General features: G+C 38.8%; 1 protein-coding gene and 1 long non-coding RNA gene across 3 annotated transcripts in view; one reads left to right on the top strand and one right to left on the bottom strand.

Annotated features, from left to right (window-relative positions):
- CXADR (CXADR cell adhesion molecule) overlaps positions 1 to 18,637 on the top strand; it is a 33,291-nt gene that overhangs the window by 13,426 nt on the left and 1,228 nt on the right. The window contains exons 2-7 of one of the 2 annotated variants that reach the window (XM_081908091.1): positions 461 to 621; positions 1,672 to 1,870; positions 3,023 to 3,175; positions 5,410 to 5,532; positions 5,648 to 5,786; positions 7,785 to 7,971. In XM_081908091.1, coding sequence (XP_081764217.1) covers positions 461 to 621; positions 1,672 to 1,870; positions 3,023 to 3,175; positions 5,410 to 5,532; positions 5,648 to 5,786; positions 7,785 to 7,971 — 962 coding nt within the window. Of the gene's footprint in view, positions 1 to 460; positions 622 to 1,671; positions 1,871 to 3,022; positions 3,176 to 5,409; positions 5,533 to 5,647; positions 5,787 to 7,784; positions 11,946 to 18,637 lie in introns of those variants that run through there. The other variant, XM_081908090.1, reaches the window with a different exon arrangement.
- Positions 5,571 to 18,637, bottom strand: part of LOC309368256 — a 37,205-nt gene continuing 24,138 nt past the window's right edge. Inside the window, exon 2 of the long non-coding RNA XR_014167674.1 lies at positions 5,571 to 5,732. This is a non-coding gene — a long non-coding RNA (uncharacterized lncRNA). The remainder of the gene's footprint in view (positions 5,733 to 18,637) is intronic.

Raw genomic sequence — 18,637 nt, 5'->3', positions numbered from 1 at the left:
TTGCCTTCCTTGTCCCTTAATTTTATAGCGTGTCTCTTAGATTGTAAACCATTATTGTAAAATGGAAACTACTTTTGCTGTGATAAAAGGAGGTAGATAGTATACTGTTACATCATCGTTACGCAGGTACCGTGGTTGCAGAATTCAGTCCTACTTGCTTTAGCCTGCACAGCATTGCGCTGGCCTTTAAGTATAGCAGAGTAATGAAAAAGGCATGCAACATCTATTTAACATAAAAAATTCTTCAAAAGATGTGAGTAATGTTTTCGTCGCTAAGGGCAAACAGCTAATGTAATCAGTGTTTTCATGAAATGCAAGAGGTTTGCAATAGTTGGTTCCAAGTCACGTGGTTTATTTAGATGTCTAAAAGAGAAGCTATTCCTATTTTCAAAGTTGTGCATACAATATGTTTTCATACTTTTTTAACTTCTAAGGTGTTAAAATTTTGGTTTGCTTCTAGATCTCACTAAGGGCGTAACAATAACATCAACTGAACAGACGATGGTAACAAAGGCTCTAGGAGAGAAGGTTACTTTGCTCTGCCAGTATACTCTTGCAGCAGGAGATGAAGGACTACTTGACATTGAATGGGTTGTCTTGGAGCCAAAAAAGGAGCAACCAGTAAGTGAAAACCTTTATTAAACTCCTAGGTCTTCCATATGTTTCACTTCCATTTTGAACGTAGGTGAGCCCAAAGCTGAGACTAAGAATTCAAACGTTTAACCTAATGTCCTTCCAGAAAATAGTTCTAGGACATATTTATTTACTACTGGGAAAAATCAAAATCATATTGGATAGAATATACATAACTGTAGAGCATGAGACTCTTAATCTCAGGGTTACAGGTTTGAGCCCCATGTTAGGCGAAACACTCCTGCAATGTAGGGGGTTGGACTAGATCAGTGTTTCCCAAACGTTTTTGGGCAACGGCACACCTGTTTACTGAAAAAAAATCTCGCGGCACACCACCATTAAAGCCCCGCCCCGTGACGTCAGCGCGCAGCGTCACGCCGGGAGGGACGCACAAAAGTGAAAGTTTTTTCCCTCCCCCTTGCTGGGGAACCTCCAAGCTTTGGGGGTGGGAGGAGGCAGCAGAGCGAGGGACTGAGGGACGGCGGCAACTGAGGCGGCGGCGGCTGAGGCAGAGCTGGGAAGGGGGTTTCCAGGGGACACGGCAGCTCCTCGAAAGGCTTCTCTCAGCTGCGCTCAATCCGCCTCGGAGAGGATTTCCCCTCCGGTCCCATGCGTTCGTTTGGGGCATCGCTCCGGCTGCTCCCTCTCCCGCCGCGCAGGAGCGATGCCTCTCTCTGGCTCTCCCTCCGCGCAGGCTGAGGGAGGGAGGGAGGGGCGCGTGTGACCCGTCTCTGCTGGGAGACCAAACCCAGCGAGGCAGAGTCGCGCGGAGGCGCCCAGGCAGCGCTGCTGGCTGCGAGGAGGAGCGCCAGGCAGCAGCAGGAGGCGCGGCCTCTCCTCGCCGCCGCCGCCCCGCCTCTCGCCGCCCGACTCGCCCGCCTCCCTCCAGGCATCTCGCGGCACACGAGGCAACGTCTCACGGCACACTCGTGTGCCGCGGAACACCGGTTGGGAAACACTGGACTAGATGACCCTAGTGGTCCCTTCCAACTGTGATAACTCATATACAAGATAGTCATCTGTCTCTTTTCCTTTCAGGTAATTATGTACAGTCAGGACACGGTTTATGACAAGTATCATATGGCTGGGCGGGTACAGTTTGTTAATCAGAACCCAGCTGATGGAGATGCGAGTATTGATATCCTGAACTTACAGCCGGCTGATAGTGGCACGTACCAGTGTAAAGTGAAGAAGGCTCCTGATATGCAGACCCACAGAGTTCAGCTGTTTGTACTTGGTAAGATATTTCTAGTTTTGCAATTGCATAAACTGTACATAGTGCAGGCTCGTGACACTCTTTTCTGTTGAGAGCTGTATTTGCTTGGAGATACGTGTTTGCTGCATGTTGGCAGGGGGCAAGGCTGCAGCAGCAGCAGCATATGGAAATGGGGCCAAAAGTAGGTGTGTCCCCCCCACCCCGCTTTCATCCCTTTTCAGCAGTCTGCGGAATAGGGGGAATAGATAACTCTGTTTGCAGAGGGCTTCCAAAATTCTGAGCTGCAGGTTGCCCTGCTTTAGTGAATTATTAAAGGTAAAGGGACCCCTGACCATTAGGTCCAATCGTTGCCGACTCTGGGGTTGCGACGCTCATCTCGCTTTATTGGCCGAGGGAGCCGGTGTACAGCTTCTGGGTCATGTGGCCAGCATGACTAAGCTGCTTCTGGTGAACCAGAGCAGCACACGGAAACGCTGTTTACCTTCCCGCCGAAGCGGTACCTATTTATCTATTTGCACTTTGATGTGCTTTCGAACTCCTAGGTGGGCATGCATACAATTAATATTACTTTTTATCTGATTTTATACAGTGGCTGTAAGTATTGGATGAATAGTTGGAGATTTGCTAGTATTTATTTTAATTCATATAATTTATATATCATCCTTCATCCGAGGATCATAGGGCAGTTTATAGTATTAAAACACAAACAGAACAATACCACCACCCCTCCCACACAGTTTAAAAGGCCACAGTCTAAGCACGGTAAAGAGGAGTTGTTAGATGGACAGTATTTAAATCAGCCCCCTTATTATCTTGCATTAGCTGGGCCAGGAAATAAAGCATTTTGCATGCCATATTTCAGATTAAAGGGCACCATGACCATAAGTTTGTTACATTTTGAAGCAAGACATAGTACAAACTGGTGGGTGGGACAAATATGTGGTGTGATATGTTAAGAAATGGCTCTGTAGTTGGTCTCATGGAAGAAGTAGCTTAATCTTTTTGAAATTGTAGTAACAATTTGTTGGCAAGTTACTGATATTTGAAAGAAAATAAAATATGTGTATAAAACGTCTGTGATGTATGTATAGTTTATGTTGCGGCTACATATACCATTTAATGAGTACATAGTTCTAAGTTTGCATTCATAGTACAATAATATTCTTTTAATAGAAAAACCTCAAAAGACCAAATGCTATGTCGAAGGATCGCAGGAGATTGGCACTGATGTTACTCTGAAATGTAAATCCCAAGGAGGCACTCCCCTTATAAGCTACCACTGGGGGAAGATGGGTAAAGAAGGACTTCCGGACAGATCATCACTGAGTATGCTTCTATATTATTACTGTCTTTTTCATATTTGAACACGAGTGTCTGTTCCTGTCTAACTTCAAATGCTAAACTAATTACAAGCAGAGCTTTGAATTTTAAAGAGTTGATTTTTTAAAAATTGAGTCTGCTCTGCTGAGTTTCTTTAAAGAATTTTACAGAGATGTTTCCTTGGGCCATGAAGGTAGTAAAAAAAAAAGCCCCCTGGTGAGCTCTGGAACTTGCTGAAAAGAAGAGTTATACAGTGGTACTTTGGTTTAAGAACAGTCCTGTTTATGAATAATTCAGTTTACGAACTCTGCAAAACGTGGTGTCCCGGTTTGCGAACTTTACTTTACTCAGCCCAAGAACAGAATCTGAATGGTGGAAGGGCACAAAAATGATTTCTATCATGCATTTTACTGCAGTGATTTCCAACCTTTATGAGGATGCTTTTTTAACCTCAAAAAATTAATGGTCCCCCACATGCTAATTGTTGTAATTTTATGCAACTTTAAGTCGTATAATGAATAATGAGCAAAAAAAGTATGAACACAGTAGCATTTTTAAAAGAAAATGCAAATGTGCCAAAATCAAAGAAAGCAGCAAGGATTCTTTTATTCATTTCCTCAGTGTACCCACAAATCAAAACCTAAGCAATTAATTCCAAAAGGTATTGCATATCAATTTATCTATCAATTCATTTATTTCTCCAATATGCCCCTTGATGAACCTAATGAATACATTCAAAAAGGTATGAAAGACACAAGATAAAATTATTTCCCCAGTACACCCAGTGATCAACAACATAACTAATCAATCAAATTGAACCAAATATTTATTTCTGAGTAATGCCCAAAAGAATTATAAAGAAAATTTTAATTGCCAGCAATGATATATATGGCAATTTATAGAAGCATGACTCTCTTGTATTCTTCGGTAAGTTTCCTAATCACTGTAAGTAAATCTACTTATATATGCAGTTAATTTGATTCTATTTCATTTATAGGTTTTTTTTGTATTCTTTTTTTTTTAATAAGGTGGCAGGCATGAGCAGCAAATGCTGCTCAGAACAACAGGCAACCCTAAAAGGTCTGATGCCCAAATGATCTCTAAGACAGAAAACTCCCCTAAATCCACAAATTTTATTCTTTAATAAAGCACCAAAAGTAAACTCCACTGCTGCCGTAACTGAGGAACTCAAATGCAGCCAATAATTAGTAGGCAGAAAGTCCACAGCATGGAGATCACTAAAATTAAATTGAGGGTCTACAGCCCTCTACAACTGTGTATTTCACCTTCTACAATAAGCCCTAAGTGTTGTGCATCATAAAAGGCCCAAAAACGCCAAATGCAACATGTCTCTGCTACGTTCTTGCAACTTGCCACCAGGTTTTCCCAAGTACACCTCACAGCAACAAAGGAAAGTAGAGAAGGCATAGACTAATGCTGTTGAACCATGTTCCCACAATTTCCAGCGGTCATAGTCTCCTCAGGAATAACATGGCACTCCTGGGAATGCTGCTGCAAAGAGGTACAGCAGCATAGGAAATCATCCAACTGCAGACTTGGAGGAGCGTTACCCATGGATCCCTTGGGGGTTTCTGGCCCTAAGGTTGGGAAACAGTGTCCCAGTTCCTTAAATATTTTGTTAATTTTTCCTATTTATAAAACTATAAAAGCAGGCTGTTCTCAGCAGTCAGTTAATTAATTTTAATAGAAATTTTCATTGGATAATACTAATAATGTGAATTATAAAAAAGCTTGGAAGAAAATGGTATCCTCTTGTAATACTATGAAGCTTATCCAGGCAAGGTAGAAAAACCCAAATCTCTAGATCAACCTAGATTAAATGGGTGAGTAAATATGTGGAGGCAGGACTTATTCCAGACACCTTATGAAAAGTCAGTTTAAGTTATAGCTAGTAAACATCTAAATAGCAGTAGCAGATTTGGTTGCTAATCAGTTTGGTACCTCATAGCTACTTCTATCTTGATTTGGAGGGTGATTATAGCAGCAGCCCCAAGACTATTCCTAATAGGAATGGGGTGAGTGAGTTGGCAGAGTGAGTGTCTCTGAATATGTTTGGAAACCAAACTTCTTCTGCACCTTAGCTGTGTTGAATTATTTTGTGTAAGTAATATGCACAGTCAAAAGTTAAACACGTAAATCCATGCTTTATTGATTATTCCTACCAATGCTACTTTTGACAAATTCTAATGAAGTTTATATGTATATATATATATTTACAGATTCAGATACAGGTGATCTTTTGATTAAAAATGCTTCTCGGGCTTCCTCTGGCACATACAAATGTGTAGCTTCCAACAGAGTTGGTGCAGATGAGTGTTCTCTTGTGCTGAATGTCACCCCTCGTAAGTATTATGTTTTGAAAGCAAAAACATAGAAATAATAATTTGGTAAGGCTTTATCATTAAACTGAAGAATTAATTCCTGCCATCTCATACATCATTGTTCTATTTGTTTTAGCGGTGAATAGAGCTGGAACCATTGCTGGAGCTGTAATAGGGACTCTTTTAGGACTCTGTTTATTAGCTTTTATCATCTTCTGTTGCTGCAAGAAACAAAGAGAGAAGAAATACGAAAAAGAAGTGCATCATGATATAAGGTGTGTCACTCTGGCATGAGAACTAGGCATGAGCTCAGAAATTTAATTGTCAATTTTACAAAATGTTTTGACAAAGGCATATAGTTTAACCAACTTGCATGAAATACCAGAAACGTTGACATCTACTCATGTACTTTTTGACTTCATACTTTTTCCTTGTCCTGCCCTCAGTTTGAAAGCTCAAAGTTACTTATAACTTATCCAAACAATTTAAAGAATATTAAATATATACAATAGTGTGTATAGGGTTTATAAGAAAGTAGTACATAAGCTACCAGTTTGAACTATTTCACTAAAAAAATCACCACCTTGCTTAATCTATACGAACATCCTTTAAATGCAGGGGAGACTATGTAGTGTATGCCAAAGTTGGCCCCTAAGAGGCAGTTTCATAAATGTGTAGTCATTCCTTGGATCAAGCACCTGGTATAGTATTTCATGCTTCAGCTATTTAGTGGTAGCGACAAAGAAAGTTTCTTGGCCATCATTGAATTCACAAGTATCCATCCAACACATCATTGCAGAGTTACCTGGCCAAGAGAGCCTTGCTTTGACACCATTGAAGGCCTGCTGTAACAACTCTGCGAGGCACTTTAGGGACAAAATCACTTAGATTTCAGTGGCATTGGATGCCACAATAAGAGCAAATCCGATTGAGGGGTCTGCAGCTCCATCTATACTGGATCAGTTTAGGTAGTTGCAGCTTGAGGATGATGTGGACAAGCTGTAGGGGTTGACTGGGTGGGTCCAGAGGGTGATTAATCAGCAGTGGTGCTCCCTCTCCTTAAGAAGATATCCCTGGACAATTATCACCCAGTGGCAAATGCCCCCTTCCTGGGCAAGGTGCTCAAGAAGGTGGTGGTGGTCCAGATTCAGGCATGCTTGGAAGAAGTTGATTATTTAAATCCATTCCAGTCTTGAGTTCTGGCTTGGTCATGGCACTGAAACTGCCTTGGTCTCCCTGGTTGATTACATTTATTGGGAGAGAGCTGGGGAGAGTGGAACTCTGCTTGTTTTCTTCAATTTCCTGGTAGCTTTCAATGCTGTTGACCACAGTATCCTTCTGAAGTGTCTCAGAAAGTTGGCGCACTGTTTCAGTGGTTCCACTCTTATCTCCAGGGCCATTTTCAGAAAGTAATCATGAGAGGCTACTATTCAGTGCCATGAGAGCTGTCTTGTTGGATCCTGCAGGGTTCAATCTTGGCCCCCCACCCCATGCTATTTAGCATCTTTTGCAAAACCTCTGGGAGTTGTCATCAGGATATTTGAATTGTCATCAATATGCAGTTGACTCCCAGCTCTGTCTCTTTGGTCTAGTTGTGGTGTTAGATTGGTGCTTAGATGAGGGGATATGCTGGATGTGGGCCAATAAACTGAAGCTGAATCCTGAAAAGACGGGTGTTGTGTGTTCCAAGTTCTCATGTGCAGGAGGTGGGGAGATGGCCTGCCTGGACAGAGTTGCCCTCCCCTAGAAGGGGCAGGTTCACAGCTTGGAAGTGCTGTTGGATCATTGCAGGCTCAAGTGGATTTGGTGGCTAGGAGTTCCTTTTTTCACCTCTGGCTGGTTTGCCAACTCTGGTCCCTTCTGGACAGAGATAACTTTGCTCCTGTACTCCATGCTCTGGTAACTTCCAGATTGTATGGAACTGTGCTTGAAGGCAACTTGGAAACTGATTGGTCCAAAATGCAGCAGCCAGACTTTTGGCTAGGCTTCTGTTTATATCCCATATAACCCCTGTTTTGAAACAGCTGTACTAGTTGGCAGTTCATTGCTGGGTCCAATTCAGGTGCTCAGGATGGTGCTTAAAGCCCCAGATACCTTAAAGACCACTTTCCCTACAGACCTCAGGTGCCAGGATTGGCAGAGGGGGGCCTTGAGGCAATGTTTCATTGAAATAAATGGTACCAAGTCAATATGGATAGGGATGTTTCTAAGTGTTTGGGTTTTCCTTCCTACAAGACTCTTAAGTAATTTTAAAAATCTGCTTAATTTTTCAGAGAGGACGTTCCTCCTCCGAAGAGTCGTGGTTCAACAGCCCGAAGCTATATAGGGAGTAATCGCTCTTCTTTGGGTTCAATGTCTCCTTCCAATATGGATGGATATGCCAAGACTCAATACAACAAAGTACCAAGTGAAGACTTTGAGCGTACTTCTCCTCAGAATCCAAATTTTCAACCACCAAAGGTAGCTGCACCTAATCTAAGTAGAATGGGAGCAATTCCTGTGATGATTCCAGCACAAAGCAAAGATGGTTCCATAGTATAGTACAGCATTAATTTATACTTTCTGCAGTTCAGTGCATTAACTTGTTCTACACTTTTAAATATGCACAGAATTGATCTTGAGCATTGACAAGTGCGCTTTGTTTACCACCTTTGTACCAATTTTGACCATATACACTAAAAACTGAAACTTTTGAAGAAAGTTTTGTCATCTCTGAGTAAACATGAAACACTAGCAATATTTAAATTCTGTATGGGTTGTTAAATGAACCCTTTGCTCTGAATTTTTGATAATATTAGGAGATACTGAACTGTATGACATGAATTGTTTGTCCTTACATTTTTAGAGTGAATGAAATATATTCAGCATCTGTTACAGTGATGGAAATGTCTTGTGTAAAAAATGGACGTAAATTCTTGTAATATAGAACCCGGAATATTTTTATCAACAACTTTAAACTGAATGAATTGTCAGTTCCAGCTAGACACAACCAGCTTGGTTGATTTTTGATCTCAGTTGTTCAAAAGGCACTACCACTGGTCTCTTTCTCTTGTAGGAAGATAGTAATTTTCTATGACCATTCAGCCACTAAATATATCTTGTACTGCTTGCCCCATGAGCATAAACCTCTTTATTTTTGGATACATAACACTGTGTGTGTTTGCACAATAAGCACCTGATTTTTTAAAAAAGAAAATTTAAAACTGAAGTCTTATTTCTAAATTAACACTTGGCATTCTGTAACCAATACTTGCTGCATGTCAGACACTCTGAATTTCTGCGGATTTGTGTGTGCAGAAGTCTGAATTGCGGGTTGGTTGGTTTGTTTTTTAAAAAACCCACTATCACTTGTGTGTTCTTGGGATATTTAATATTGCTCTTTATGTTGTGTAACGATAGTGAAGGACTTAAGGATTTTGTCCCTTAGCTTTTCTGCAGTATTGATACCTTCAATGGCTCCTTCCAATACCTTCTGATAATATTTTTTGGTTGTTCCTTCCATCTGTGTTCCTATTCTATTTTAATTAGAAAACAGAAAAGAAAAACCTAGAAGGCCACAAAAGTGAAACCTCTACTTAATTTATAGTCTTTTGTCTGTTTATTTAAATAACCAGATGAATTACTAGGAAGCCATTGATACTGAATTTGTATAGAAATGTTCCCTGTCAGAATTACATGGATTTAAATATCAGCAGATATTTAAACTGCCATTGCAGTAAGCTATATTACTGTGTATTATTTGCTCTGATGTTAGTAAAATACAATGTCTGCATTATCTGCTCTTCCAACTTGAAGAAATTTGGATTACCTGTGTGTGTAGCTATGAAAACATCAGATAAAAAACAAATGTAAATATCTATGATTTTCTTAACTTGGGTAGATCTGATATTTTCATGTATTATAGTGAGTATTGCATAATTTCACATCAGGACTTTTATGTGAAGTACATACGCCCTGATGAATTTTGGTAGTGAATAGATTGTAAGTGTGTAAATAGTATTCATATACTGAGATGTTTTAGATTATCTGATGCCGTTGGATTGAATATCCTTTTTTTTTCATCTGTGCCTTTTCAATAAACTTTACATCTGATTGTAAGTTAAGTTTCAATTATGGAATATTCTGGTGCCTGACTACTTTTCTTAAAGGTGCTACAAGATGAAGGTATAGTTTTCAACACAACACTGTGACTTAATTCCTTCTTACTTGATGTTTAATTTTTTTCCCTTGCCAATGTTTTGGATGTTGCTCAATTGCCTGCATAATGTCATAATGTCCTGTATTTCAAAATGACTCCTTTTTGTTTGTTGCCGTGTCTATAATACCTTCATGGGGATTGTTACTATTTCCTGTAAAACCTGTTTATCTACTGTGTTGCACCAGACAGATGGATGATTAGGAATTTAACATGTGGCTTTTGAAAAGAGGAGGCAAATAATGATGATGATGATGATGATACCTAAACATGTAATATGAAAGCAAGCCTCCTTTAAATATGTAACATGGTAGATCCATTTTTTTTAGAGGGCGGGGAGCACACACTGCTACTTAAAGTCAGGCTTGACATTATACACAATAGATTGGTTGAACTCTGGACTCTTTTGCTTCAGACTGAAGGCAAGCTATTGTATTTTTGCGTGCTTTCCCACTCAAACAAGAAATACTAAGTCTGATAAACTGGCACATCAGGCAACAACTAATAAATCTCTGTCCATGATCTGCAAATTTAGTACATACAGAGGGAGCATTTGTAGGAATATTCGAAAAGGTTGCCCTACTGCACTGTTTCTGAAGTAATACAGTCCAGATTCTAGAATTCTGCCACACTGCTTAAGCAGATTAACTCTCACTGAATGCTGTGTTGCACAGTTGATGAACGTGGGGTATAGTCATATAGCATTGTCTCAGTACGCTCTACTTGTGGTATAAATGGGCAAAAGGCATAATTGTGTGGTAGCACACAAGTCAGAAGAATTTCTGCATATTTATTAACTTGTCATCTCACATGAAAGTAATAAATGGGTAGAATGAAGGATAGCACGATGAGCTTTCAAAACATAGCTCTTAGGCTTTGGGACCTTGACAGTGTCTGCTTGTTTATAAAATTGCATGGAGATTGTAGTAATAGGAACTGACATAGCAGATCTATATGTTTTAGGTAAGAAGTGACTTGGGACAGACTTTGCTCTAAGCACTTAACTTCTAGACCCTACTGAATAACCAAAACACCAGTCTGAAGGACACTGCTATTATAAACATGATAAGGTCCGAAAAAGTTTCCCGTGGTAAACTGTCAGATTTTCTTTAGGCTGTGTGTGTTGTTGCTTTGACAAAGCAGGAAAAGGGAGAGAGGTCATGGCCTGGGATGGCACTGTGCCCCTGCATACCAATAGTGTCAACACAGCCAGTTCATTATTGTACTGATTTACCATCTGGATGCTGATGATCTGTAGAGGAGCTGTGCAACAACAGCACAATCAGTGTTTGAGAGAGGGGAAGCTGGTATGTAGGGATTAAGGTTAATATGGTCTGCATTGATTTGACATTTAAAAAATAGATGTCAGATACTAATTTATGTAGAAGAAAAAATAATGTCATCCCAGTTGCTAGATGGGAGGAGGTAGCAGAATAACCTAAGTAAAAGTCTTCAGATGGTAATAGTACTACTGCTAAACCTCTCTCTGAAAGGCAGCAAGCAGTTAAATAAAAATATTAGCGCCATCTGTAAGGTAGTTCATTCACAGCAGTTTCATATGTTGTTGCTTTTAAAATGGCAAATCTTTTAGCTTAAATATAAAATCGCAGTCTTCATGAAATACATTTGTTTTCAATCAAAAGATGGTACCTAAAATGATTTAATAATTTTAATGTATTGCCATACATTTAAGCAAATAAATATTTAACAGTATCCCTGATTGGCACGCCCTCATAAGATTGAACTGATAATAGTTTTTAAAAAGGGATTATTTTAAAAAAGTCAGTAACAAAGTTTTGAATATCATCTCCTTGGGTTTGAACTTCCTCACTATTGATAGAGGCAATCTTGATATTGTACCTCTTACGAAATAATTCATTTTTCTTGGCATGTACAAGTTGTTGTCGCAGAAAGGGTAATTCATTTGTGGTAATTCATTTGTTTAAAGGCAATGGGATAAATGTACTTGTGGACCTTCCTAGTTTTTGCTCATTATTAAGAATGCTTAGGCCCATTTGGTGTTAGTGTATAACTCAGCAATTGGAGCAATAATACAGGACATTAATGAGGCACCGTGATAGGTTTTGGATTTGGCAATGAATGCAGTTTGTATGCAATTTGCTTTTTCAGACTTCTGAAGTACAAGCACTGAAATTTGTAGGACAAATCCCAAATTGTTGTAGTTTCATGACTTATGTATTACTTGAAATAAAGTTGTTAGTGAAAACCATTATTCTGATACAGTGTCTGAGTGTGTGTTCTCTCTGTACCTGCCCCCATCTTCTCCTGTAAGTAATTTTGAAAGGATAATTCGTTTTTGTGAAAGCTGATTGTGGTCATTCGTAATATTCTGCTTCTTCCTTTAAAAATTAAGATAAAAAGTAAAACCATGTGGAAAGCTGAGGCAGTTGTCCTGTTTATTAGCATCTAACTGTTGAGGAATAATTTGTGTCAGCATGAAAGATGTCAGCTTATCCACAAGCCTTTTTGCAAATGTATTCTAACACATCAGACAGCAAACTAGAAGGAATTGTGGGTTTAGGGTGGCTGTCAGCTATATTGATGCACACTTTCTACTGTGCTAATGCAGTTGCCTTTGCATCCAAGGGACAGTGAAACATGGAATTAAACCTTAACACTTCCCAAGTAGGTGCCTAAGCATAATTTGGACTCGACGCACCACGAAAGCAGCCAACATTAAGCTTCAATCATGCCTGGCTGTGTGTGGAACTTCAGCTTTCAATCTGCACGTAGTCCAAAAGCGAAAATCGTAATAACTGCACACCCAGTATGGCCAGCAACCTTTGGGTATTTTTATCTTAAGTATTTATACTCCTGCATATTTGTATTCCTGAATATGCTCAAGACTTACTTGATGTGTGCTTTCTATATATTTAGTAAGTTTTATGTTCTCCCTTTCATGAAAAGGAAAATCACATAAAATATTTTTAACGCAATGCAAATCACATGAACTTTGTATTTCCAGAGGATGGCGACATGTTTTATGAAAACATAAAGATGACTTGTAAAAAGTAATTGCTTTGTTATTGCATATCTGTTCAGCCTTGTGCTTATTATTGGATTTTAGATATTTTAACTACAGTATAATGTATGCTGTCAGACAGATGATTGAATGAGTAGGTGTGTGAACATTGAAACTATTGAGGTTTGGGTTTTTTTGGTATACTGTACCTTCATTATATAGAAAGAGCAGGACTATCAAGAATGGAGTCTGTAGTAAGTGTCTGGATGTTATTGTGTATATATTTTAATTATATTTTGGTTTTTTACATTTCTGTTGTGCAAAGCACTTGGAAGCACTTTCTTGGGAAGCTGTTTATAAATCCTTCATTAAATCTCTGTAGGATTTTCAAAAATTGGTAGCAGGCATGATAGTTTTTTTTTTCTTCCAGGTTTTCCACAAATAAGAGTCTGGATTCTTGAAAGTAGCTAGCCCTTTTCATTGTTGTAACAGGAAGAGAGCTCTTAGTACATTATTTTCTTTCAGGATTTATAAACTGTTTCCTAACAAGTGTGTCTGTAGGAAATATATAAAAACAAAAATCCATATGCAATAAAAATAAATTTATACATAACAATCTAAAACCACGTATTAAATCATACAGATTCCACTTGCTAGTAGTATAAAATGGCTGGGCCTCCCCTAAGGGAAAGTTTCAGTAACTATCTAAAAGCAAAATACAAATATTTGTTCACAACAGGGGTTCCTGTAATGTTTAAGATTGGGGTGAAACTAATGATAAGATACTTTCCCACCAGTATTACAGAGATTTGGAAAACTAGAGAACATGAGAATACCTTAAACTCATTCATATTTTTTTAACATAGTTTTTATTCATTTTCATCTGTTTAACATTGTTGCAATGAGATACATATTCACTGTACATTAGAGCAACAATTACCTAAAGTTAAAAATAAAACAATAAACACCCAGATAAACGTTTCTGAATATATTCACAAAGTTAACAATTATTACAAATACTACAGATATGAAATATTTATTAACGTTAAATTGGCAACCATAAGCAAAAGGTACTTCGTATCAACAACAATTAGAATTTATAGGGAGGAGAGAAGGGAAAAAAATAAAAATAGGCACTTTATTCATGCCAGATTGTGCTGTAAGCTATGGGTACTGTTCCCAGACTGCATACAAATTCTAAACTCATACTTTTAAAATTCTCTTTGTGTGTAGAAATTTGTGTAGTTTTCCCATTCGGGGTATGATTGCAAAAGTTCTACTTTTGATTTAAAGAAAAACATGTCATAACTTCTGGAGCCAATTTTAAGATTATGGGTTGAGATAAAAATTCACAAAGCCCAGAAAGGCTTGCTCTCAAAGCTTGCAAAGGATAGTTAATGATGCTCAGAAATCAAAACCTGAGAATACTATAATTGTTATACTACTGGTCCTGTAGTATAATGCAGCTCTAATAATAAATTACTGTATATCCCACTCTTACTCTGAAAATATGAAGAGTAGAATTCGTTTGTTGTCAAAGGTGTGACGCTTGATAAAATTATAAATCAATTTAGGACTTTCATTCCCTTTCTGCTTATACCTTTTTTTGTTACTTTTATCTAATTCGCTATACTGAATCATACGGGTGCCAAGTTAATAAAGCACAAAAGCTATGCAAGGCTTTGGACTAGTGAATGATTACTTTTGAGGCTGAAGCAAGCTGACATCTCTGGGCACAGCTGGTGAATTGAGGAACATAGTTGAGAGCCTGTGTTGTAGCTGCCAGCTTTCTCTGTGCTAGATGCTACTGCTTTCTGGTAGTAAATAGATTGCCCTTTCCCATCACCTCTAATTCTATAACCATCCATACTGTAGTATTTCCAGTAATACAATATGCTTAACAAAACAAACAAAAGAGGAAGTGCAATTTGTTAGTCATGGGCAACTTAAAACCCTCAGGAGCGACGCCTCATGCCTTTCATATGGACTGAAGATTTTGGGTGTCACGTGGCAGTACAGAGTTTCAAACAAATATGTGCTCTCCCACATTCCAAGCATGTTTGCACTCCTTTCTCAGTGACACCTATGCTGGCATGGTCATGTCCACAGAATGGAAGATGGCAGGATCCCCAAGGATGTGCTCTATGGGGCTTAGGGCACCAGATTCATTGGCAGACCTACTGCGTTACGAAGATGTCTGCAAATGTGACGTGAAGACTGGCAACATCAACCCTGCCGTGTGCAGACAACCACAGTGCCTGGAGACAGATAGTCAGGTTGCGTATCAATAGCAGTGACCAGAGAAGGAACGACTGCTGGGGGGAGCACAGAGAGAAGAAACACCATGATTCATCTGCAGCATCACAACCGGCGGGCGCCTTCATTTGCCCCAGCTGCAACAAAACAGGTCTCTCCCATATCTTTGTCTACAGCAACAGCAGGCGCTGCAACCTTCTAACAGTTCAAAGGAGCAGTCTTCCAGTGTCTCCTGGGACAGACAGATGCCAACAAATATCTGTGGGACTTAACATCTCTCTGGGAATAGGAGTAGAAGCTTCAGGGAATGGAGTGACAAATATTGGATCTCAGCCTATAGATTAATACTTTCCCCCATTGAACTGCAAGTTTTATTTAACCTTGGGCTACACTGGTTCTTAACATAGCCTAAGCACTGTGGCTCATGCACTGGTAACCCTAGGGCTGGATTTTGGCTGGGGCGGGGAACTTTGTTTTCGCACCAAAGGCCCCATTCCCATCTGGGCATCCTTCTGTGGCCTCCATGCCAGAAAGTCTAAAGTGGGCCAAGCAACTAATGCAAGTTTTTCCTTGGTACAGAGAGTTGGTTTTTACACCCACCAGCCCTCTTCTCCATCCAGACCACAGAGAGGCAGAAGTTAAAGGACACATTCCAGCCAAACAAAAACATTCCAGCCGGACAAAAATCCCATCCAAAGCAGGAAATTGGTCAATTATCTAGATCAATTATCCACACAGCACCTCTGCCTTTAGTATAAGCTTCAGTTTGGACAACACAGTAAGGCAAGCTTTGGCTTAACTCAGAACAGCAGACAAGCAAATATGTTGTGAGCCCACATTTTCCTCCAGGAGCCCACATGTTTTCACAATCTCACTAAACCAATGTTTGGCTTAAGTGTGTCATGCAAACCAGAACACTGATAAATACCTGGACTGATGTTAATAACCAGGATTAGAAAGGGGTGGAGAATGGAGGAGAATCCAAATGATTGAAAATGAATTTGCCAACATGAAGTAAATGTTCTTGTGATCTTGCTTGTTCCGTTTTGAGGTATAATATCACAAAGAGTAGGCTGAAAACTGGATCTTAGGTTGACAACCTAAATGCAAAATATTTTTTGCCTGGGGGTGGGGGGAATCAAGCCGTGCTGCTTAGTGTGTGTGTGTACACACACACACACACAAGTTGACAGGTACTTCCTTTTAGAATGGGGTGGCCTAAATAAAATATAAACCATAAATATTGACCTCTGTGGTAAAGTAAGCAGTTCCTCATTGTTGCGGTAAATGTTGCTTAATATTGGTTAGAAACAGTAGAAATACTTTTTAGTTTATGCTGCTTATCGTCTTAAAATGGTGAAAAGTTTAGATGTATGACATGACCCATTTGTAGACCCTAGTGTCTTGATTCCTTTTGACTTTAGTAAATGTGTAAAAAATTCCCTTGTGTGTGGGGGGGGTGGGGTGGGGTTGGTATAAGACTACTCAAAGACTACATAATCTCATAAAAGAGTTTGTCTATACAATATGCACCAACCATTTCCCAACTCAGCTGCTTATAGCATTATTCAGTATTTTGCAAAGCATTTTAAGTAAGTGGAAGAGGAGGGGTGCTTTGCAAATGCATATTGTCCTTTAAATAGGCTGACACTGCCATACCTGAATAATAAAACTGCATTGATAGAAAAATAATTCATTCACCCTTGTGGCATAAATTTCATTGTTTTACTCTTTTTGTAAACAATTTTTAGGTCTTTCTTACAATCAAGTGGTATATTAATTTTATGAGATTTTTTTTTCTTTTAGTGATTGCATATCACATTTTTGAAGCATCCTATACCACTGTTAAAAGTTTTGATTTAGGAAACATTTGGCTTGGATTTGTTAATGTGTAACAGACTATCTAAAATGTTTTATTCCCCTTCATGGTGATAAAGCTTTGCATTTTCTTCCTCTGAGTGATGATACTTTATAAACTTTCTTTTAAAAACTGCATTGGTTCTATAAAACCAATTTAAGTTTCATTTCCTGTTCATCCCTATGGAGTTTCTTTCAATTCCACATAGCGAATTTCTGTATCTTGAATATAGAACATCCTTGGTTAATAAAATATTATAAAACATAATTATTTCACTGCATTGAATTTTGAAAGAGTTTTGGCATGCAGCTGTTCCCATAGAGAGAGAGAGTATGTACACACACACACACACACACACACACTATAATGGAACTAAAGGGGCTGATATTTCACCCTGCCATTATTGAAAAGATGAGTAGTTCAGTTGCAAACATACTGTTCACCAAACACCTAAAATTCCACTGTGTGAAGTCAGGGACATTTGGTTTTTTTGCATGAACCGATCTGTTGTTCTCACTGTGTTAATATAAACTTTCCTGATACACCAATAGGTATAAAGCCCAAAGTTAAATTCCTTTTATAGCAAAGCTGTCAGAGGAAGAAGCCACTAACATGTCAGTTCATCAAAGACCAAACTTATCTAAGGCACTTGGAAAAAATCTTTTTTGGTTCACTGCCCTTCCAGGGAGATATAAATTCCTGGGACAGGTCTTAATGCATCAGATGAGAAGACTCTGGAAGCAGGAAATAGCACACCCTGATCATGCCAAATCATACAAAAAGTTGAGACATCAATTCTCCCTTGTTTCCAGCGATGATGTGCTTATAAGGGAAAGAGGTAGTTTTGTTGGCTGAGAAAATCCCTTGGTTTAAGATTCCTTGTGACAGGTAGTCTGTTAGTAGACCTAAATTGAGCTAACCAGGGCATTCTGCTTTATTTGCTTCCAGTACTTCTAATGAATACTTGCAACATTAATATCCTTTAAAAGTCTGTTACGTATCAGACAGAGGTTCTCTCTTATATTTTTTATTCCTGCTGAAGGCCTTCCTTTTCCAGCCAGTATTTTAAATGACTATCTGTATTGTACTTGAACTTTTTAAAATACATCTTTTTATTGTAGATGTTTTTCTTTTTAAAATTGCTTTTAAATGCTTTATGGCAAGCGATTCATAAATGGAATAAAGAAAGATTTGTGGCTATTTCGGCATATCCATTGTTTCTTATGCTATGTTGTTCCTGTACAAAGTAAAAAAAATCCTTTCCCCTTAACTGGCATCTATTTCTTAAATATTTATCATTCTATGTTTTCCCCATTACCACTGTTTTGCACCTGGCTCTGGTTGAGGGATTTGGGTATTTTAGAAGAAAAAAACCCCAGTAGATCCCGCAAGCCTAAATTCTGCTCACCCCTAGGTCAATGAGTTCCTGCCCATACTGAAACCTGGGACATTGTAGCATGCAAATTAGTTTTATGTTAGTGGACTCTCATTAACTACCATATTTATGTGATTCTAATGCACCAGTGAACGTAATGCGCACCTCAGTTTTCAAAAAATGCTTGAAACCAAAAAAGTATTAGCTGGCGCTATCAAATCTAATGCACACCCTAATTTTTGTGACATAATTTGGTCCAAAAAGGTGCACTTTACATTCAGGTCAATACAGTACATACCTATTTTTTAAATCCTAAATCAGGGACTAGGACTCACTTTGCATATATGCAAGGGATTTAAGCTGTAAACCACTCTTGAGAGCACTGCAGTGTTGAAGGTGTGAGATATAAATAAAATAAAATGTACAAATATTGAATTTAGGCATAAATAGGAAATGATT

Source organism: Podarcis melisellensis (genome assembly GCF_964234715.1).
Source record: "Podarcis melisellensis genome assembly, chromosome: 4".
In the NCBI taxonomy this organism is placed as follows: domain Eukaryota; kingdom Metazoa; phylum Chordata; class Lepidosauria; order Squamata; family Lacertidae; genus Podarcis; species Podarcis melisellensis.
The sequence above is the reverse complement of the archived record's forward strand: the minus strand, read 5'-3'. Positions and strand labels throughout refer to the sequence as shown.